This window comes from Triplophysa rosa, linkage group LG14 (assembly GCF_024868665.1).
Source record: "Triplophysa rosa linkage group LG14, Trosa_1v2, whole genome shotgun sequence".
NCBI lineage: Eukaryota > Metazoa > Chordata > Actinopteri > Cypriniformes > Nemacheilidae > Triplophysa > Triplophysa rosa.
The window spans coordinates 792,541-816,157 of record NC_079903.1 but is presented as its reverse complement, the minus strand read 5'-3'; the positions used below and the strand labels follow the sequence as shown (position 1 = coordinate 816,157).

The 23,617-nt window shown below is 41.9% G+C and overlaps 1 protein-coding gene across 3 annotated transcripts; it reads left to right on the top strand.

Moving 5' to 3' along the window:
• The first annotated feature begins 13,323 nt into the window (after positions 1–13,323).
• p2ry13 (purinergic receptor P2Y13) lies at positions 13,324–22,474 on the top strand. 3 transcript variants are annotated; one of them, XM_057350390.1, is made up of 4 exons: positions 13,324–13,693; positions 19,490–19,609; positions 20,251–20,963; positions 21,039–22,474. In XM_057350390.1, exons 3-4 carry the CDS (start codon positions 20,262–20,264, stop codon positions 21,363–21,365), a joined length of 1,029 nt encoding a protein of 342 aa, XP_057206373.1. In that variant the 5' UTR covers positions 13,324–13,693; positions 19,490–19,609; positions 20,251–20,261; the 3' UTR covers positions 21,366–22,474. The 3 variants fall into 3 exon arrangements, with proteins under 3 accessions (XP_057206373.1, XP_057206372.1, XP_057206374.1); XM_057350389.1 differs by lacking the exon at positions 13,324–13,693 and adding an exon at positions 14,475–14,976; XM_057350391.1 differs by lacking the exon at positions 13,324–13,693 and having other exon boundaries at positions 15,012–19,609; positions 20,251–20,958.
• The last annotated feature ends 1,143 nt before the right edge of the window (positions 22,475–23,617 follow it).

Sequence of the window (23,617 nt, the reverse complement as noted above, 5' to 3'; positions counted from 1 at the left end):
ACCTGGATTTAGTGTGGTCCACATGCGATCCGATTGACCAAAACGCATCATCACCCATAAAATCTTATTTTTACTGTAAATAAATGGGACTTTTATTTTGGTGTTAATTTTTGCCTACCACTTTGTTTTGTTGATCACAGTATCCTTTGTCGTCGTTATCCATTCGCAATCGAGAATAGCCACAAATGTCCTAAAACAATGGCTGCGTCCGAAATGGCATACTGTGACAGTACGTACTGAATTTGAATAAGTAGCTACCTATCGGCCATCAAAACAGTACGTCCTATATAGTATGAGTAGTATGAATACATTTGGGACATACTGCGTCCGCAATGTTTTATGGTCATGTGACCCATATGCTCTTTGACCTATGACGTATTAACAACAACCTACACGTGAGAGTTGATAAAAACATAATTTAGTCACGAGAAATTAATTTATTGGCACTAACATTAAAAACGGATGTCCGCCTTAAAGTTTTCCGCTATATTTATTTGATTTACTTTTGAAATTTGACCGTTGCTCAGCTCCCGTGGCATCATGGGATAGATAAGTGTCCATCCGATCCACACTCCCAAATCTCGGCAGAAGTAGTAGACCATCCAGGTATTTCTCGCCTACTGTTTTTTGCATACTATATAGTATGGAAGTAGGCGATTTCGGACGCAGCCTATATCAATCAAATCAATCAATCAAAACGTTATTAAGGACACTTACGGTCCAGAGATACACACAAACCTACATCCACATTATCATGCATTTACATATAAGCTACAACACCAGTTGTTCCACAACCTAGAAAAGAACCTGACTGATGATATGGATATTAACAGACAGTGTCGTATGATTTATGCGCAAGCAAACATGTTGATTCACAATGTTCACATGTGTTCAGGATCTGTGAAGACTACATTATTTAAGGCATATTGAACCCCTCTGTACACTGCCCATTTGTGGCGGCGATATAGAAAGATATGCAACAATAAAGTGATTTGTCAAAAGGAGGCAATAATATAAATAGTGCTTATACAAAGATACAAGTTTTCACAAAGCCGGAACAGTACCTGCTGAGTGACAGAGGGGTGTTAGTGGAAAGTTTTTTTTGTAGAGAAGTCAACATTTACCAGTCAAGTAATGACGGAAAATTTATGTTTTAAGTTGCTTCTTGAGTGCTGAGAGATGTGGTTGGCCGGACTGCACTTGGAAGATCGTTCTACCAGCAAGGAGTAGTGAAGGAGAATGAGCGGGAACGTGATTTAGTACCCTTTTGTGAGGGTATTACAAGGTTCCGTTCATTCACTGAGCGCAAGGTTCTGGATGGGGTGTAAGAGTGTAGGAAGGTGTGAAAGTATGCCAGTGCAGAGCCAGTGACGGTCCTGTAGGCAAGCATTAGTGACTTAAACCTCATACAGGCTTCAATCGGTAGCCAGTGGAGAGAGGTGAAGAGAGGTTTCACCTGAGCTCTTTTAGGCTTCTGGAAGATGAGCCGTGCTGCTGCGCATGACCGTGTTGTTTTTGCTATGTGATCACTGAAGGACAGCTGGTCATCGATGATTACTACGAGGTTCCTGGCTGTTTTGGAAGGGATAATGGTTGTATTGCCCAGTTGGATGGTCAGATCATGTCGTACCATGGTTCAGCCTGGAAATACAAGCTGCTCTGTTTTGGCAAGGTTTAGCAGGAGGTGGTGATATTTTTATCCAGATTTAGATATTGTCCAGATATCTAGTCAAGTAGATCTGGGTGTCATCAGCATAGCAGTGGTGGAAGAACCTGTGTGGCTGTATGATAGGTTTCAAGGATGTTGTGTAGATGGAGAAAATGAGTGGTCCAAGCACTGATCCCTAAGGGACCCCAGTGACCATGTTGTGAGCTGTGGATAACACGCCTCTCCATGACGCCCTGAAAGATATATTAGAGAGGTAGGATTTAAACTAGAGAAGAGGGGTGCCTGTGAACCCTGGCAATAATAGGGTAGCTAGCAGGATCTGATGATTAAAAGTATCAAAGGCTGCAGATACTGTAAGTCTAGCAGAAGTAGGACAGATGTTTAGAATTCTGCCTTAGCTGGCCGCAGTGCTTCCATGATCATCAGCAGGGCCGTCTCGGTGGAATATATGCTTTTGAAGTCTGCTTTATTGCCGTCCAGTAGTTTGTGCTGAGTTATAAAGGTAGACACCTAGCTGAAAATAACCCTTTCAAGTGTTTCTGCAATGAACGGGAGAGACAGGCCTGTAACTCTGTGAGAGAAGAGTTCAGTGTTGGTTTCTCAAGTAGAGGTCTGACTTAAGCCTAATGGAATATGCATAGAAAGGTGCCAGTGACCAAGGAGGTGTGTATGAGTGCTGGTGTGTGTGTTTTATATAGCCTGTAAGAGATGGGAGGGGATTGGTTCGAGGGGACAGGTGGTGGGATGGCTGGAGAGAAGTTTAGAAACTTCAGCTTCAGAGAAGCTGATAGATGCAGTTTTTGGTGAAAAGACAGCAAAATCGTCAGCTGTCAAAGAGGAAGTGGGTGAAGAAGAGAGTTGAAAGTCTTGAATAGCTGCTGTGTGTTAGGCACTTTACTTCCTTAAGATGTTTTTGCTGTGGTAACACTTGCAAAGAAGGTGGAGAATAATTACTGGTATTCCCAAAAGATAAATGGGATTCTGGGTCTTGCACGATTTCCTTTCTGCAGCCCTGGGCGTGGTTTGTTGTTCACTGAGGATATCAGACAGCCAAGGGCAGGAGAGGGGAATGTGAGCTGGTCTGGAGGATAGAGGACAGAGGTTATCTAGACAAGATGTAAGCGTTTTACATAGGGTATCAGTGGCAGTGTCTGCATCTAGAGATGAGAAGTGAACGTGAAGTGAGCAGAGAGGGTGCTAGGGGAGGGAGAGCAGAGGTTACGCCTGAAATAGACTGGTGGTGGGTGTAGTACATATAGGAAGGTGCATGTTAAAAGTAATGAAGAAGTGCTCAGATGTGTGAAGAGGTACAACAATGATGTTGTCTGAGGTGCAGTTGCGGGTGTAAAGGAGATCAAGCTGGGGCCCGTTTCAGAAAGGATGTTTAGTGAAAGTATATTAACCCTGAAATGAGGGGAACTCTGGGTTTGTGAATGTGAGGTATGTCAAACCCGAGAAAGCGGGGTAACTCAAGCCCGTTTCTAAAAGAGAGGTAACTTATACTCAGAGTCAGTAACCATAGTAACTTACTCTGTGAACCTAACCTGGTCGGGAGCAGGTTTTCTTTGGTAAACCCACAGTTTCTTTTGATCTCCTCCCCCTTTTAAAGCGCAAGTGGTGTAACTCATTAATTCATTCATTAATACAGTCATTCATGAATCATTGCACACATTTTGATCACACAGAGACCACCTCAGTGATTAAAAAGTCATATGTGCTTTCATAGAGGATCCTGTATGTGAAGAGGCTGCATTAATTTTCAGGTTTCAGAAGAGGAATTTAGGACCCGAGTGGAATTTTGTCATTTCCCTGTGCATTTTTATTAAAACTGTACCATTTTTCTTTACAGTGAATTAGATATATCAAAATTTATCTCATCCATCCTTACATCAATAACATCAGCCATTGTGGCCGTGTGATACATCAGAGCAGATTCTTTCCCTCACATGTTTTCACAAATGTTAGTTTTCTAGTTTTTTTAAGAAATGACTTAATAAAGTGTGCAAATAAAGTGGTAATAAACAATTCATTTAGACGTGCAGCCATTCCTACCCAAAAGTGCTCCAAGCAGGGTTCGAACCGATGATCACTCTGACTTTGACACAAGAGTCTGACACACTTAACAAGTGTCCCATACACCATGACATCTCACAAGCCTCACTAGAGTACTCATGATGAGTGAGAATATAAGATTTTAGTTATTATTTTGGATTTATTTCGGTTGTTTGATTCATTTATTCATTCATTTACAGATTAATTGTTTTGTTTATTAGTACATTTATCTTTTTATCAATTTAAACTTAAGGCATTTACACATTAAAGCACAATAGTAAATCCACTGTATGCAGAGCGGAAAGTGTGCCTTGCTGTCAAGCGCTTTCTGCCGCCATGTTGCTTTTTTTTGGTGCCGTTGCTATGGTGAATCGTAATATCGGAGCTCCATTGATCATGGCTTGTCGTAGTTGTGGTGCATGCGCTTAACTCAATGTAAGTCCACCCATCAGCTGTTCTGAAACCAAAAACTCGGTTTTAAACAACTCAGAGTTCACTTTTTAACTCTGTGTTGGTTGAACCTCCTTATGTCATGGTCCTGCCTTCTTGTTCATGATTTTCTAGTCTTGTGGCAGGATCGTGACAGATCCCTTATGTTTAGTGTGAGAAAGTCATGGTTTGTTTATCATTGACATGCCATGTGCTTTCTCGTGTCTCGTCATTGGCCCCACCCCTCTCGTTTCCCGTATTGCCTTCCTGCCGTGTCTCATGTTCCTCACCTGCCCCTCGTTATCTTCCTTTGTCAGTCTTCCTATATAATACCCTCGTGTTCATTGTCCTGTGCTCGTGCATTGTACTTTTGTGCTTACCTGTTTGCCCTGTACCTCGTGGATGTTTGCTGTGTTGTCTAGTCTCTTGCCTTGTTCCTATTCCCGTCAAGTGTGTGATCTCTTTGTTTATATTTTTCTTATTATTTGGACCTTGTTTGTCTTGCCCCCTCGTGGGAAGTCTTTGTTTTATTGTATATTGCCTTTGTTTAGTTTTTCCCCATCGTGGGTGTTTTGTTTTGAATTTTATATTTAATAAATAAATCCCTTTGTTAACCCCTTCACCTCTGGCTGCCTGCGCTTGGGTTCTTCCATCCGAAAATCCTGACACCTTATTGAAACGGGCCCCTGGTTTACTGATCTGTGAGTAACGGCTGTGATGAGTCGTGTGAGATCAAACGAGGAGGTGAGTGTGTGGATGTCTGCAGCATAGGGCTTGTCCAGATGGATGTTGAAATCCCTGAAAACTAGAGAGGGCTGCCATCCTCAGGAAAGGAAGAGAGCAGCACATCTAGCTCTTCTACGAAGTTGTGAAGAGGACCTGGGGGGCAGCAAACTACAACAACATAAAGAAAAATAGGAGAAGCAATAGTAACCGCATCATATTAAAATGAGTTATTGCAAAGTGAAGTTATTAGTTAGTGAAGATATGTTTCTAATTATTGTTGATGACCTTTAAAGAAAAAACCAAACAACTACTTAACAAGTAGTGCCACAGGGTGATTGCCTCCATGCCACGCCGCATTGAAGCAGTAATTCATGCAAAAGGAGGCCCAAGCAAATATTGAGTGCATAGAAATGAACATACCTTTCAGAAGCCTGACATTTCTGTTTAAAATATCCTTTTTTTATTGATCTTATGTAATATTCTATTTCTGAGACACTGAATTTGGGGTTTTCATTATCTGTAAGCCATAATCATCAAAAGTTCAAGAAATAAAGGCTTGAAATATTTCACTCCATGTGTAATGAATCTATATAATACTGTAACACCCGCAGTATCAGCTCCGACCACGCCCCGTGCACCAGCGCCTCTTCAAACACTTCCACGCACTCTCTCACCAGACTTTTAGTTATAGACTCCACTTCCCAGAACTCTGTGCACTCACTCACTATCATTGATTACAGTCACACCTGCACGCAATCATCCACACCACATATAACCAGCACTGTCCCATTCATCATCATCAGGTCTAGTTGTTTCTATGTTGAAGAGATACTTACCGCTGACTCCCGTGGATGTTCCTTGTTTACTGTACCCGTGGATGTTCCTTGTTTACTGTACCCTTGGATGTTCCTTGTGTACTGTACCTGTGGATGTTTACCTGTTCCTTATTCCCGTGGATGTTTCCTGTCTCTAGTTTGCTGTGGATGTTCCTTGGTTGCCTTATAAAGTGGATTTAGTTAAGTTGGTGTCCTTCGTGTTTGTATCCTGTGTGTCTCATTACAGAAGACCTGACCTAAAGGTATCACAATGTCTACACCACCTCCACCACCGGATTCCCTAGCCAACTTGGTTCAACTTCTTCAACAGCAACTTCTTCATCCACCCAATCCCAACATTCCTGCTCCGACGTCCAGTCCCATAGCCGCCCCCATCCGATATTCCAGCACCGCGGAGGAATGCAGCGGGTTTATTTTACAATGCAGACTGCTCTTTGAAATGCAACCCAGGATGTTCCCTTCTGACTCCTCAAAGGTGGCCTATATTATCTCCCTCCTCATCAGTAAAGCCGTGGATTGGGCAAAGAACATTTGGGAGGCTGGTGGGCCTCTCGTTACATCTCTCGATACGTTTCTGTCACATTTTCGAGAAGTATTTGGCCAGTCTACTAACTTTCTGTCAGTACAGGACCAATTGTTGAAGTTAAGGCAAGGCAATGCCTCCGTAGCAGAATACGCTATTCAATTCCGGACTCTAGCTGCGAATAGTGGATGGAACGAACCTGCACTATTAACAGTGTTTCGACAAGGGCTCAACACAGATATTCGATGCATCTGGTCACTTACGACGACTCTATCGGTCTGGAGAAACTCTTTAAATACTCAGTACGTATAGCCCAAAGACGAGCAGCCTGTCCTAGTGCCGAACCCGCTGTACTTCCTCCGCAACCCCACATCAGACCCTTCTTGAACCCTCCAGACCCAATCCCCATGCAACTCGACTCCTCTTGGCTATCACGGGAGGAAAGAGCCCGCCGCATCTCCAAAAGACTCTGTCTGTGCTGAATCTACTCCATTTACCCCGTAAGAGAAATCAACAATCCCTTCGCATCTATAACATATTGGGGAAACCGCTGGGTCGTGGTCAAATCGCCTACCATTCTCCCACCATTACACTCCGGATTGGCGCCGATCAGCAAGAGGAAATATCATTTTGGGTCTTGGAGGGTTCTTCGGTCGACCTTGTCCTGGGACACCCGTGGCTCCAAATACACCAACCCGACATTGACTGGAATTCCGGAGAGGTGTTAAAATGGAGCGATGTCTGCAAGAACCACTGTGGTATACCCCAAATTCTGTCCCTGTCGGAGACGTCTGAACTCCCGCTGAATTCCACTTCGGTCGAGAGTACCGGCAAGAAGACTCCAGTTTCAATACCTCCGGACTACCGGGCGTTCCAGAACATTTTCTCCAAGCAATTGGCGGCCAGACTTCCTCCTTATCGGTCATGGGACTGCACCATCGAGCTGCTGCCTGCGGCTTCTATGCCCAAAGGACGCATCTATCCCCTTTCTATCTCAGAACAGAGGGCCATGGATAAGTACATCTCCGAGGCGTTGGCACAGAATTATATCCGACAATCTACCTCTCCTGCCGCTTCCAGCTTTTTCTTCGTGGGCAAGAAGGACGGAGGTTTGCGACCATGCATTGATTACCGGACACTAAACTCCCACACCAAGAAGTTTACTTACCCCCTTCCTCTGGTTCTGTCTACCCTGGAACGCCTTCGCAACGCCACCATCTTCACTAAACTGGACTTACGGAACGCCTACAACCTCATACGAATCAGATCTGGAGACGTGTGGAAAACAGCTTTCATCACCCCATCAGGCCATTATGAATACCTCGTCGTGCCCTTCGGACTCGTCAATGCTCCGGCAATATTCCAAAGCTTTATGAATGACATCTTCAGAGACTTTCTCAATAACTTCCTCCTCATATACATCGAGGACATCCTCATTTATTCCAACAACCCCGCTGAACATACTCTCCACGTCACCCAGGTTCTTCAACGTCTCCGTCACCACAATCTGTTCCTCAAACTTGAGAAATGTGAATTCCAGCAGTCCACCATCCACTTCCTTGGCTATCTCATCAGTTACAACTCAGTCACCATGGACCAGAGGAAGGTGGATGCCGTCAAGAACTGGCCCCAACCCGCAACAGTACGTGAACTCCAACGATTCCTAGGATTCGCAAACTTCTATCGTCGCTTTATACCAAACTTCAGCACCATTGCAGTACCCCTTACCTCCATGATCAGGACACGGTCCAAATCTCTGTCCTGGAGCCCCGAAGCCCTCCGAGCTTTGGAAACCCTCAAAGGAGCCTTCAGTACTACACCCACTCTCTGCCTCCCTAACCCAGACCTCCCCTTCATCGTCGAAGTAGACGCATCTACCTCGGGGGTGGGTGTAGTGCTCTCTCAGCGGCAGGGGAGTCCACCACGCCTCCATCCATGCGCCTACTTCTCCCGCAAGCTGTCCCCGGCAGAGCAAAATTATGATATCGGGAACTGCTGGCCATAAAACTGGCCTTGGAGGAATGGCGGCATTGGCTGGAGGGAGCGAAAGAAACTTTCACTGTCATTACGGATCACCGCAATTTGGAATACCTGAAAGAGGCAAGAAGATTGAACCCTCGACAGGCCAGATGGGCGTTATTCTTCACCCGCTTTAATTTCACGGTTACCTACCGCCCAGGAACCAAGAATGTCAAGGCCGATGCCTTGTCACGTCTGTTCCCAAACCAACCGGACTCGTCTCCCCCAGAGACCATTCTTCCTCCAACCGCCTTCCTCAGTCCCATTTTATGGAAACTAGATCAGGAGATCAATACCAGCAATCACCGAGCTCCGCCAGGAGGTCCTGAGGGAAGAACTTTCGTTCCACCGGAGTTTTGTGTTTCCCTCATGGACTCAGCACACTCTGTTCCGGGATCCAGGCACCCAGGCAGTCAGCGAACCCTCTCGCTTCTGGCCGCCTGTTACTGGTGGCCGAAGATGCCTCAGGATGTCTCTCAATTCATCAAGGGGTGCTCAGTCTGCGCCATCTCCAAAATTCCCCGTCATTTACCTGCAGGAAAACTCATGCCTTTGCCCATACCACAACGCCCCTGGTCCCATATCGCCATAGACTTCCTCACTGATCTCCCTCTGTCTGACACTTTCACATGTATCCTAGTGGCAGTAGACAGATTCTCCAAGGCATGCAAATTAATCCCACTACCTAAACTCCCAACGGCCTTCCAGACAGCTGAAGCCCTATTCAACTATGTGTTCTGTAATTACGGGATTCCGGAGGACATCGTGTCAGACAGAGTGCCCCAATTCATCTCCCAGGTCTGGAAAGCATTTTTCAAACATCTAGAAGTCACCGTCAGTCTCACCTCCGGCTATCACCCCCAAGCCAACGGACAGGCTGAGTGCAAGATCCAGGACATTGGGACATACCTGAGGTCCTACTGCCATGACCAACAACACAGCTGGCACCGCTACCTGGCGTGGGCCGAGTATGCACAGAACTCTCTCCGACAATCTTCCACCGGATTAACCCCTTTCCAGTGCATACTCGGCTACCAAACCCCTTTTTTCCCCTGGTCGGGAGACCCTTCCACCGTGCCAGCTGTGGACCACTGGTTTCGGGAAAGCGAGAGGGTCTGGGACTTGGCCCATCACCACAACCAACAAGCCATCCACTGTCAAAAGACTCACGCCGACACCCGCCGCTCACCCACTCCCCAATACACCCCTGGACAGAAGGTCTGGCTTTCCACCCGTGATCTCCGCCTTAAGCAACCCTGCAAGAAGCTTAGCCCCAAGTTCATCGGCCCCTTCACCATCCTCCAGCAAATAAATCCAGTCACCTTCCGTCTCCAACTCCCCCTCAATATAGAATCTCTCCCTCATTCCATGTTTCTTTGTTAAAACCATTCACTAACCCTGTTTCCCTTACTCCCACAGAGCCTGGTGCCGAGGTCGAGGACCCCCCTCCCCCGGCCTTAGACTCCGCTCAACAAATATACCGGGTCGACTCCATCCTTGACTCCAGGCGATGAGGCAGCCGTCTGGAGTATCTTGTGGACTGGGAAGGGTATGGTCCTGAGGAGCAATCGTGGGTGCATCTGGACGATATCCTTGATCCAGCCTTACTCAGAGACTTTGACGAAAAGGATCCCAACCGTCCAGCTCCTCATCCCCGAGGTCGTCATCGTCGCCTTGATAGGTCCACTGGAGCGGACCATGGAGAGGGGGGTACTGTAACACCCGCAGTATCAGCTCCGACCACGCCCCGTGCACCAGCGCCTCTTCAAACACTTCCCCGCACTCTCTCACCGGACTTTTAGTTATGGACTCCACTTCCCAGAACTCTGTGCACTCACTCACCATCATTGATTACAGTCACACCTGCACGCAATCATCCACACCACATATAACCAGCACTCTCCCATTCATCATCGTCAGGTCTAGTTGTTTCTATGTTACAGAGATACTTACCTCTGACTCCCGTGGATGTTCCTTGTTTACTGTACCTGTGGATGTTTACCTGTTCCTTATTCCCGTGGATGTTTCCTGTCTCTAGTTTGCTGTGGCTGTTCCTTGGTTGCCTTATAAAGTGGATTTAGTTACATTGGTGTCCTTCGTGTTCGTATCTTGTGTGTCTCGTTACAAATACATGGGTTTCACTTTCTGAAATGAGTGACAAAAAATATTGACCTTTTTCATGATATTCAATTTTTTTTAGATGTACCTGTGTATATATAAGATATTATCTTTTATCAGGCCATTTATTTAAAATTTTGATATGTATTGTAGGCACTGTAGCTAGGGGAATGCCCTCTTAATAGAAGTCTGATAATGAGCATTTGTAAATAAAAAACTACTGACAACATACAAACAACAAATGTAATGTAACAATTAAAATGCTCTCATAATAAACAGAAAACAAATTTACTTATTCAATTATCCTTTCCATGTCATTCATACCAACATACAGGGTCACAAATGTTTACATGCTGATCAATAATGCTAATGCTAAATGTCGATAAAAATGTTATGGTTCATTAAATATCACAAATCTGGTTGAAAGTTTGGAGACATATCGCAAACAGTAAACAGACTGACAGACACAGATACTTGAATATTGCTGCATTTTGTTTACTGTTGTGTGTCCATTTACCTGCTCTGCGTGTCTGCACTAGTGTTGTTAAAATAAGCACGTGTCTGCTGCTCTTCATGCCGCGCATCAATTTAAACAATGAAATAGTCAAATGTTTTAAAAGGTTTATTAGGATATGTCTTGCGGTCCGGACGAAACGAAGCAAATGTTCGGATCTGGACCGCCATCCGTCAATTGAGGATGACTGCTATTGTAAATGCTTAGCATGAAGGATTTAGCAGTGTGTCTTTTTCATTTTTCATATCAGGTTGATCCCGATATTTAATTTATAAGCCAATTTCAGAAAATAGTATCTGTGTGCCGATAATATCATGCATCCCTAAAAATAATAAAAAAGAAATAGACTATATAAAAAGACATAAATATATTCACTTTATGGACAAAAGTATTAGGACACCCCCTGTACATGTTTGACTACTTTAATCATTTCTGTGAGCACAAATCTTATAGCAGATAATAATACTCTAGGGAATTGTATGCTTTTAATTTTGTAGACAACTCTGAATCACAGAACGCTATTAAACTCAAAAGATTCATTGAACTCTTACTGTATGTACAAGTTCTATGTAAATGTTGGGACTGCACATGCACACACAGCAAACTTTGGTCCGATGGCAACGTTGTGTCCCTGGCCGAAAAGGGCGGTAGGACGGCATAAATCGGTAAAAATATGTGACACAGAACATTTCTTAAAAATGCATTTAGATACATGTGTACATGTCAACAGTTCTCTGGGGTTGAATGTACAATTGTTACTTTTAGCTACGTGTAATTCTATAAATACCCTGTTGTGAATCGGTTGTGAGAGGATGTCCTCTAGTGACATCCTTTACACATGCATTTTTAGTCCATCATGACCCTCTGTAAAATTCTTATGAAATATGCAAAGGCAATTGTGCTTTCACCTTGAATAATACTGCAATGATTCATTTGAGTGCCCCAATTAGTTTTAAAAATGTTGTGAATAGACGTCCACTGACGTCCTTTACACGTCACGCAACACCCATTCTAAAAGGCAGGAAAACATTTTTGAACACACGATCATTTGTACTAATCTAAGTTAATTTAATAACAAATTATATTTGCAAAGTGCCCTGTGTGGTCAAGTAATTACAAAGCTACTGCATTGTAGTCATTATTCGAGACGTTTTCTTTAGACCTACATTACAATTTATGTTAAGTTATGCATATACATATTCATCAGATATAATGTTATAAATATTTCCTTTCACAATTTAAAGAGGATGATTGCCAAAACTGATATTGTAACATTTTTTAAAGATTTTGTAACAAATCTCACGATTTTTAAAAATCCCGCGATAGAGCGATGACGCATTTCCATTTCTGTATGGCCACGGCGGAGGAGGACTTGAGTATGGCGGTTTGGTTTTCGAATAGTGACCGAGTGTTACAAAACTACTGTTGCGTAAGTACATTTTGTATTTCTTTATGAATGTGGTTGAGTTTTACTTGTTGGACACGAAGGAACCGTAAGAAATGATGCGCACATTGTCAACCGACATGTAGTTTGAGTTTGGCTAAAATTAGCTAGCAGGCTAAAAGGTAGTAGGGCTAAAGTTAGGCTTTACCCTAAAAGGTTTACCTAGGTTTCTACACTTGAGTTGTGCTATTTTATGCTTCTTACTGGGAAATTGATAGCAAAATCATCAAGCCCCCAAACTGTACGTTGGCTGAATTTTGTGTCAATGCCTAAAAACCATTACAATTAACATTAAGTTGAGCAATTTCATGCAACTACAGGAACAATGTGTAAATAGATCAGGAGTTCCCAACCTTCTTCCTTAAGGACATCCTGCCTAATGTTTTGTAAACAAAAAATGTGTCAGTAAGTGTCACATTCAGTTTATAAGTATTCATGTGTCCAGGTGTGTGTACAGATTAATGAACATATTTTTCTTTCAGGATTCCCAAGGAAGATTTTCCATGCTGTTCGGTTTGAAAGATGAGCTTCAGTGAATAGCTGGCATTCTGGAACATGGCAAGTCTGCAATCTTCTATTAAGAGACTGGATTGTGACACAGAATGTGTGTGTGTATGTGTGTTCATGTTTGTATATCCCGGTGGGGACCTAAACCTGAATACACACCAACACATGGGGACTCGTGTCACTGTGGGGACCAAAATTGAGGTCCTCATGGGCAAAAAAGCTTATAAATTGTACAGAACAATATTTTTTAAAAATCTAAAAATGCAAAAAGTGTTCTATGATCTTTAGGTTTAGGGATAGGGTTAGGGATAGGGGATAGAATATACAGTTTGTACAGTATAAAAACATTACGCCTATGGACTGTCCCCACGGATGTTCCCATAAAACATGGAAACCCAACATTCACCAAAGCCTTAATGGTGAAATTCAGTATGAGGGGTGGTGGTCAACTTGAAAAGAAACCATTCAAAGCTATACTATGGAATGGTAATTTTGGCCTTATGACATTGCAAAAATCTCTTGTTCCTTGTCCATTATTTATTTATGTAATTTACATTTTTTTTCTATTTATGGCTGTGGTTTAGCCGGCTGGACACAGCATGAATGAGCTTGTAACAGTGCGACACACACCCAGGTCTGATCAACCTGCGGTGGGCCTCCCTTGGCTGAGGGTGTCTTGTGATGAAGGGCCGAAACACCCAATGAGGCAGAGGAGCACAACTGACGATGATGGGAACCATACAAAGGGCATTATCAGCAGCACCTCACCAAAAGGCATCTTTCACTCAGGATAATGGATGTGATGAAAGTGGGACACACAACTCATGAGATGACTCTTTGATAATGGCAAGGAAAGGTAAGTATGCTATGTATTTCTATAATAATTTATCCCCCAAACACAGAGGATGCCTACCCGATGAACCAGTGAAACCTCAGACCTCCTTTCCTCTATTCATATTCTTGACTGCTTCCCCTGTAATGCAGAAGGCGTGGGAAATGTCCTATTGGGCAATTCAACTGTGCTGAAATAGTGGGATTATAACACCTAGTCCAATTAAGCGAATCAGTGGACATCCTCTACAAGAACATCAGGTTTTACCAGGTTTACACACCTGGTTAAGGGTCTTTCTCAAGGGCACCACAGTGGCATTGAAGACGGAGGGGGCAAATGCTGTTTATTTCACTAATCTAACATATATTCCTAACATAGTCACAATCTAGACTCTTAATATAAGATGTAGACTAGCCATGATCCAGAATGCCAGCTATTGTTGTGGAAAAATATCAGTCTTGTAGTTCAAAAAATCTCTCAGACAAAGAAGGTCCGGGTGTCAAGGGGTTAACTTTATTTGCTCGAGTCAAACAAAGTGAGATGTTCCAAGTCATCTAAAAACCAAGTGTTTTCAGTCTACAGTTATAGTGAAACTTCTGAAAGGTGGTCCTTTCTAAAACCAATCAGGTAGATTCCCGTTATCTCTTATTTTTATTAACCAATTGTNAGGAAACAAGCTTATAAATCATACAGAATTAACTTTTTTGAAAATCTAAAAGAGCAGGAAGTTTTGTGTGATTGTTAGGTTTATGGGGTGGGTTAGGGGTAGGGAATATGATATACAGTTTGTACAGTATAAAAACCATTGCGTCTATGGAATGTTCCCATAAAACATGGAAACCCAACATTCACCAAAGCCTTAATGGTGAAATTCAGTATGAGGGGTGGTGGTCAACTTGAAAAGAAACCATTCAAAGCTATACTATGGAAAGGTAATTTTGGCCTTATGACATTGCAAAAATCTCTTGTTCCTTGTCCATTATTTATTTATGTAATTTACATTTTTTTTCTATTTATGGCTGTGGTTTAGCCGGCTGGACACAGCATGAATGAGCTTGTAACAGTGCGACACACACCCAGGTCTGATCAACCTGCGGTGGGCCTCCCTTGGCTGAGGGTGTCTTGTGATGAAGGGCCGAAACACCCAATGAGGCAGAGGAGCACAACTGACGATGATGGGAACCATACAAAGGGCATTATCAGCAGCACCTCACCAAAAGGCATCTTTCACTCAGGATAATGGATGTGATGAAAGTGGGACACACAACTCATGAGATGACACAACTCTTTGATAATGGCAAGGAAAGGTAAGTATGCTATGTATTTCTATAATAATTTATCCCCCAAACACAGAGGATGCCTACCCGATGAACCAGTGAAACCTCAGACCTCCTTTCCTCTATTCATATTCTTGACTGCTTCCCCTGTAATGCAGAAGGCGTGGGAAATGTCCTATTGGGCAATTCAACTGTGCTGAAATAGTGGGATTATAACACCTAGTCCAATTAAGCGAATCAGTGGACATCCTCTACAAGAACATCAGGTTTTACCAGGTTTACACACCTGGTTAAGGGTCTTTCTCAAGGGCACCACAGTGGCATTGAAGACGGAGGGGGCAAATGCTGTTTATTTCACTAATCTAACATATATTCCTAACATAGTCACAATCTAGACTCTTAATATAAGATGTAGACTAGCCATGATCCAGAATGCCAGCTATTGTTGTGGAAAAATATCAGTCTTGTAGTTCAAAAAATCTCTCAGACAAAGAAGGTCCGGGTGTCAAGGGGTTAACTTTATTTGCTCGAGTCAAACAAAGTGAGATGTTCCAAGTCATCTAAAAACCAAGTGTTTTCAGTCTACAGTTATAGTGAAACTTCTGAAAGGTGGTCCTTTCTAAAACCAATCAGGTAGATTCCCGTTATCTCTTATTTTTATTAACCAATTGTTATTTTCTGCCACCAATATATCCCAGGCAACAAGGTGCGTATTTATTCGTGGTAGGCTGGCTATTACCTAATTTTTAAAATATATTTTTATATATCCTCGCCCACCACAATTATGTAATGGTCATCATGACCTGTTTCCTTTTCTTCACCTCCTGTGGTAAAACTGTGGCCTTGCTCAATGTAGATTATAGTCATAGTAACAGGGCGGAACATGCCCAGATTTGGTCATACTGTAGGGTTGGGGCCGGAAAAAGTCCCCAGATTTCATAAACACTGCCAGACATCAAAAACACAGCTGTTCAGGGTGCTTTTCAGAATCTCATACAAATGTTTTTAAAACGAAGAGCAATACATAGTGAATAATGATCAAAAACATAAAGACATATCATGAAATTCCTCCATACTATTTGCTGAAGTTCATCTTTCAAACCGAACAGAATGGAATGCAGTACTCTTCAGGTGCTTTTGCTACCCTTAAAAAGTTTATTCTAATGTTATTAGTAACTTTTATTGACATACAATTATTCTAGAGAAAAATAAAGTGTAATACATGTTAATTACAATCTTGTATGTATTTTAAATTTAGTCGTAGGATCACAAGACTTTTTCAAAATAATTTCATGTCATTTTTGTCTTTGCACACATGAACAGAAACTGCACAACAACAGGTCTGCTATGAGACACTTGGAAGAACACTTGGACATGGAAGCGCGTGAAATTATCCACTAGTGATCGCATTTAATGTAAATGCGCTGGATGGAGCTGATAAGAGCTTGAGTTGTTTGTAGATGAGACTCGCACAAACCAGCTCAGAATGCCGAGAGAAACCAGAGCATTTCACTGAAGTCTACGCAAGCATTATGATCAAAGCGTTTGAAACGCATCTGCAAATACAGTTTACATTCGCGTTTCCTAACTTTGCAATGCATAACACATCAATTATAACGCATATTTCATAGATGCTGCTCTTAGATACTAAGAGTTTAATGAAAAGTCATCAATTGGATTTAGGGATCCGGGATTAAATCAAACCAAAAGTGCATGCTCATGTAAAGGCAGTGAGACACGCATCTCACGCCATCGATACGTGCCCATCATGCCCATTCAAACAGCACCGTTAGGTAACCTACAGGTACATCTAAAAAAATTAGAATATCATTAAAAAGGTCAATATTTTTTGTCACTCATTTCAGAAAGTGAAACCCATATATTATGTAGATTCATTACACATAGAGTGAAATATTTCAAGCCTTTATTTCTTGAAATTTTGATGATTATGGCTTACACATAATGAAAACCCTAAATTCAGTGTCTCAGAAAATTACAATATTAATAAAGAAAAAGAATATTTTAAACAGAAATGTCAGGGTTCTGAAAAGTATGTTCATTTCTATGCACTCAATACTCGGTTGGGCCTCCTTTTGCATGAATTACTGCAACAATGCGGCGTGGCATGGAGGCAATCAGCCTGTGGCACTGCTCAGGTGTATTGGAAGCCCAGGTTGCTTTAAATCAATCGGAACAATTTAAGACATGTAAACCTTTAGACATAATTGCTTGCCTTACACGATGTTACACAATGGGTGTGTGATTATATTAAATGCAGGCTTATATATACGCTTAAATTAAGCAGCAACATATCTAATAATACACGTCCAGAAGATGGCAAATTTGGACGTCCAGGGACGAGTAGAAAAGACTTGGAAATCACGGCCAGGTGACGTCAAAGACATCCGTTCAACGTTCATTTTGGAACTATTTTTCACCCGGGACGTGTCGGACTGACGTCTTTTCAACGGTCATTAAACGTCCAAATGTTTGTTGGGTAGCTCCACCGCTTGCGACATCCTTTGACATCACACAGTGGTCGCGTGCACACAATTCCCTGTACTAAACAACTTGTCAAAGTATGTTCTGTGACTGTGCATCCCGGCCACAAGTGCACCTTCTGAGAGAACAATCAGCTTTTGTGGGCGGAGTTTGGAGGAGAGACGTGAACTGAAATGGTTGTCAGTCAGAATTGCTTGCATGGATGTCTTTTTTCTTTAAATCGTTTTGCAGTGTAGCCTATAATAATCCAACAGTTTTCGTTTATTCATAGTTTATATATATATATATATATATTTATTTATTTATAGTTATTTAATATTGAAGGACACTTGTTGTACAGTACATTCTTTCACCAGTCAGTTATAGGCCTAATATAGGCTAAGCAAGAAGGGAGAGGGCTCTATTTTTGTTTTAATTTAGCCTACCCCTGTTGAAAAAACAGCATATGCTGGGTTAGGTATGTTTTGATACTGGTTTGACAATCTTAAACCAGCTAAGGACCAGCACATGACCACCTTAAGCCAGTGCAAACCAGCATCAAAACATACCAAACCACTATACTGTTTTTTCAACAGGGACTTGTTTTGCTTAATTTTATTTCAAGTTATATTGTATTATATTGAAAAGCTAGATAAAATATAAAAAGCACATTTTGACCATTCAGTTTATACAATAGTAAAAAAATTGGCTAAATAAATAGAAGAAATAAGAAAAGCCGTGTTCGGTATTCGGCCGAATTGTTTCATTTTTATTCAGCTTCGGTCAAGAATTTTCATTTCCGTGCATTCCTAGTCCAAAGAGGTCATATGCTAAAGTTGCCTGAATTTAATCATTGAGTAGGTAGGCGAATAGTGGGAGGTCCATTTACAACCGGTTGTTAAACAACGTGGTTGGAGGATAAAGTGCTGGAAGCATGGCTGAGGGCCGTCTCTGGGAATAACCTTGAGGTGTACTGCTCTGTGTGTCGGAAGGCATTTAGCATAGCCTTGTTTATCTTTCTAATAAACCTTGCATTGGGTTAGTCACTCAATTCATTCTCTTGTGCTTCGTTCCCACCCTTCTGAATTATGTTTCATTAATAAGGAGTTATTACAAACTAAGACTGTTTAGTTGTGCTATCTTACAATCATTATATAGTAAATGTAAGTTAATGTGTAGCCAATGTAACCGATTAAAACAAAAAAGTGGCGATGAGGTCTTAAAACGTATGGAAAGAGTCTTGAAAAAGGTCTTAAAAAGTATTAAATTTAGCTCCATGATTCCTGTATATACCCTGCACACACAGTTCTACTTATATGGTATGTAATTGTGATCATCAGATTACAGTCGTAAGTAATTAGTCTTTCTTGACTAAAATATAATGTGCTTCAAAATATCTATGAAACCATGAATATTTGTGAAATCTTTTCTACTTTTACAAATGCAAAGAATTAAATAAGGCAAACAACCAAAGCAATGAAGTACCCTGCGACGTTGAAAAAAGATTTACTGAACAAGTGTCAATGTGTGTTGAGTTGGGAGTGAGAACGGGTTGTCAGGATGATGGAACCAGAGGTGCTATGAAACATAGTTTTTTTTTACCTTCATAAATACAAGTATTTCACATACAGTAAAGTGACAAACATCATATTCCAATCTTGTCTGTTCGCATTTATTTGCGCTGTATTAAACAAAATACTGGAGTCATTGGATCGCTCTACTGATGGATGTTTGTGCTTTATGGAGGAGCTTCACCACGTTGAGCCCCATTTAAGATTACATGACAGGGTTTTAATGTCAAATTATTAGTTTGTGTTCAGCTAATGAAATGAAGTCAGATTCATCAGTGACTACATGATGAGTGAATGTAATAAATAAGTGACATGTCATGACACCATGAGTCTGATATATCATGAACTGGAGAATAATCTTCAGCAGCACACTTTACGACGGACGAGCGACAGGAAGAGAGACAGGAAGAGTCACACACGATTACAGCACTCGTCACACAAGTCAGTATCATTAATGTATGTCTTCTTCATGTGTGAAAACATTGGTTCAGCAGCGGCACCGGTGGTCCAGTGGACTGTGCTCCAGCACGTTGCATGGAAAGTTCAAATCCTGGCTCCTTTCTTCATTTGCTCTTTGAGTTGGCTTGAGTTTTCTCATTGACAGGCAGCCGGTGAGTGTTTTGTTTGAATTTTCCACTGTATGTTTGTGTTTGTCTGCACAATAACCTTCTGTCTTTTTTTTTACAATTTGCATCTCTTCACACTTGAATTTGAAGATGAGTTAACATCAAAACATCTGTCATGTCATTTCGTGTTGTTTCGTAAAACGTGTTGAGCTGTATAGACCGTTTGATCGGATGCACGTGCCTGGACTGCAGTTAACTTCCGGTTTGTGTTTGGCTAGTGTCTAATAATATAACTATTTATATTTTATTTTATTTTTCTTAATATTAATTAATATTATTATTTTATTGTATAATAATTGTATTAAATAAACGATTCGTTGAATTTTGTTATATGTTCATTTTATTAAATAAACAATTTGTTGAATGGGTGCTGTAGTTCGGTCGCATTTAAAGAAACCGTATGGTACACTGACATCTAGAGGTTGAGCTTGGTATCGCAGTCTAAATTCAAAATATTGGAGAGACAAGTTTAGCCAAGTAACGCTTCTTCTCGGTTTCTTTCGCTTGTTATCAGAAATAATCTACAGGCACCGTGTAGCGGAAGTTGGGGGTAGTCCCGCGTGCATGCGCTGTATCGTTTGTTTATGTTGTTGCTTTGAAACCGTCTATTCATGTTGTTCCTCCAGACACGATAAAGATGAATGTGAGTCAGCTCAACACGTCTCTCAAGTGCGAGCGGGACACAAGCGTCACCTCCGTCCTCTTCCCCTGTCTGTACGCAGCTTTATTCCTGCTGGCCGTGCCAATGAACGCTCTGGCCGCCTGGATCTTCTTTCAGATTCACAGCAGCTCAACATTTGTGTTTTATCTGAAGAACGTGGTGGTGGCGGATCTGCTGATGACTGTCACACTGCCCGTGAAGGTGCTGACCGACGCCGGCTTGGGCTCCTGGCACCTGCGGGCCTTTCATTGCCGTTACTCGGCGGTCCTCTTTTACAGCACCATGTACGTGGGCATCCTTCTGCTGGGACTCATCAGCTTGGACCGTTACTTAAAGATCGTGCATCCATTCAGGAAGAGCCGGCTCCAGAGGCTTGGGGTGACCCGGGTCCTCTGCGCTGTTATCTGGCTGATGATGTTGTCATTGGCTCTGCCCAACGTGGTCCTGAGTAACCGCACCCCACAGACGTCCTCGAGCGCTCGACTGCGCTGCTCCAGGATGAAGGGTCAGGCGGGACTCGTGTGGCACGAGGGCTTCAACTACTTCTGCCAGCTGCTGTTTTGGGGCACGTTGTCACTGATGCTGGTGTGTTACACGTTCATCAGCAGAAAAGTGTTGGAGTCGTACCGCGTGTCACGCAGCAACAGCGCCACAGCCACTAAACAAACCACATGTAAGGTAGGGTGAACTTTCTCCTGTCCTGAATGATGATGGTCAATGTTGTGTGTAGTAATATCTGACGTCTATCCTCAGGTGTTTGTGGTAGTGGGAGTTTTCTTCCTATGCTTTGCACCCTTCCATCTTGCCCGAATCCCCTACACCCTCAGTCAAACCCGAAACACGTCTCATGTCCAGTGTTGGACTCACGACCGCCTCTATTGGGTCAAAGAGATCACGCTGTGGCTGTCATCGACAAAAGTGTGTCTGGACCCTCTCATTTATGTTTTCTTGTGTCAAGTCTTTCGTAAGAAACTCACGGCCACTCTGAGTCGTCGACCAGAGGTGTCTGTGACCGAGTCCACCATCAGAAGAGAAATGCCCAACATGCCTCCTCCTAATGTCAATGAGAATGAATGCTAATGTCCATCTCTCTTCTGCATGTCATTTAAACCACATGAAAACTACACATAAACCCACTAAACTGTGTGCAGAAATGGTCTGATCTTCAGCTCACAACGATCCGCAACACACAAGCTGACTGAATAAAAATGACACAGAGTTTTTAAGGTTCAGTCTGGAGAAGTACATTAAGTAAACCTCAGTATTATTGACACTGTAATGTGTTTTTCTGAAGAAAGATACTCTGTCTGTGTGGATGTGTGGTTCTGGTAAACCCCCTTCAGTGTGTGGACCAAATGTGCCCACTATGGCCAAAATAACAAGAGTTTTTGACTTTGGTCCCCATGAGGAAAAATCAAACTAAATGATGTTGAAAATGTTAAAACGCTGAATGTTTGTGTGAGGGTTAGGGGTTGAGAGTAAGGTTTAGAAATCATTACGTCCACCCAAAACATGAAAACCCAACATGTTGTCACATTGGAATGAAAAGATTCTATCTGCTTTCTGAGCAGTTTTGAGTTATTGTGCTTCAAAGTTTTTGCATTTCATATTGCAAAATGAGTAACAAGACAGACAGAAACCCTGTATTCTAAATGTACAATATCAAAACATTAAAACATAAAACTAGTGTTGTAATAATGTGTTGACATGTATAAAAAAAGTTACATTTCATAATTCAGGATTAATCGTTTTGTCTTGTTCATGTTAAGCATTAAAGGCTTATATTTTATATTTAAAAATATTTTAGTACTTAATACTTTATTTCACAGAAAGTGTTACAGGTAAAATGGTTTTCTCTCCAGGGATAAGTATGACTGAAATAACATGCTGATGTTTAGTATTGTAATTAAGAGCCCATCAATTAAATAGTTTACTGTTTGACCTTATAGGCTTACAACTGTAAAATGTAAGACATTTCAAGAACTTAATTTTATAAAAGATGAAGATAAACAAAGCCGATCCTGATTGGTCCTCTTGTGTGCATTCATAGAGCTGATGAACTCACAAATATAATCCTAGAACCAAGTTTGATTAGAGAGAACCTTCAAGTTTTCTAATACTGCCATGCGGATGTCTGAGTCATTTGGACACGTATCACTCTTTGTTATGTCACCTTTGTATTTGTTACAAATGAGCTTATAAAAGATTTCAAATCAATATTTTGTGTCCAGTTATTTACATGTGGCATGAGCACATGCATCCAGCTGCTCGCTATCACACTGCGTCACATGCTGGGGCGGTGCTCACATGTTTGTAGGATCATGCTCTGCTTTTGTTAATGTAACTTCAAATCGCTCCACTTCAGGACTTCCTGCGTATCCGGTGAGAGACAGAAGTGTGATGTTGGGTTAACCAAGCCAGAATTAAACTTTCTGTCACACTGAAGCTTGCCTTAGAGCCTGCATTGTGTGTTTGGGTTTGTTGACCTGTATACTGTTGCAAAGCTGAAACTATGTAAAATGATCGTAGCCTCCTAAACCATATTGTCAATTCATTGTTGCTTTCATGTTTGACTGTGTCGTAGGGAGGTGGCTGCATGTTTATTCTGTTCTTCCTTTTCTCCTGTTTTTGGAGGGAATTATTAGGGAGCCAGAGTCAGAATTACATAGAAAACTTGCACGTTCAACTTGTAAACACTGACTCGGTACTTCCACTTACGTCAAGCATGACCTTTTCAATGTAATTACGTATTACGTGGAGTCATGAACGCGCATCGCAGAACAGAGTAAGGCGAGCATTTGTGTTCGTAAAGCACATACATTTTTTCTTTTTAGAAAATGAGCGATCGTTTCGCTAGATAAGACCCTTATTCATCATCTGGTATCGTTTAAAGCCCTTTGAAGCTGCACTGAAACTGTAAATTTGACCTTCAACCATTTGGAGTCCATTGAAGTCCACTATCCAGGAATGTTTTCATCAAAAACCTTAATTTCTTTTCAACTGAAGAAACAAATACATAAACATCTTGGATGACATGGGGGTGAGTAAATTATCATGAAAATTTACTATTTTGTAAGTGAATCCAGGGGCTTGGATTTAGGTTGGTGATCTCACAGAAAGTGTTGATAACCCTTTTGTTTCTCCGTGGGATATTTACGACTCCTAAGCTTCAAAGCAGAGGTGAGAAGTCTCTCTATTTTGTCTCACCGGGAATTTAACATCTGAGGCTATCCAGAGAAACTCCTCTGACAAATAGGAACTTGTGTGATTAAACTGTCCTTTTCTATAAATATATCTAAATATCTAGGTTATATGTTGTCGCTCTTGCCATT

What these genes read in the sequence shown, in the direction of transcription:
- p2ry13 (XM_057350390.1), top strand. Translation starts at nt 20,262, where the DNA reads ATGAATGTGAGTCAGCTCAACACGTCTCTCAAGTGCGAGCGGGACACA. An exon ending in CTAAACAAACCACATGTAAG is followed by an intron (nt 20,964 to 21,038) that starts GTAGGGTGAACT and finishes GTCTATCCTCAG; the next exon opens with GTGTTTGTGGTAGTGGGAGT.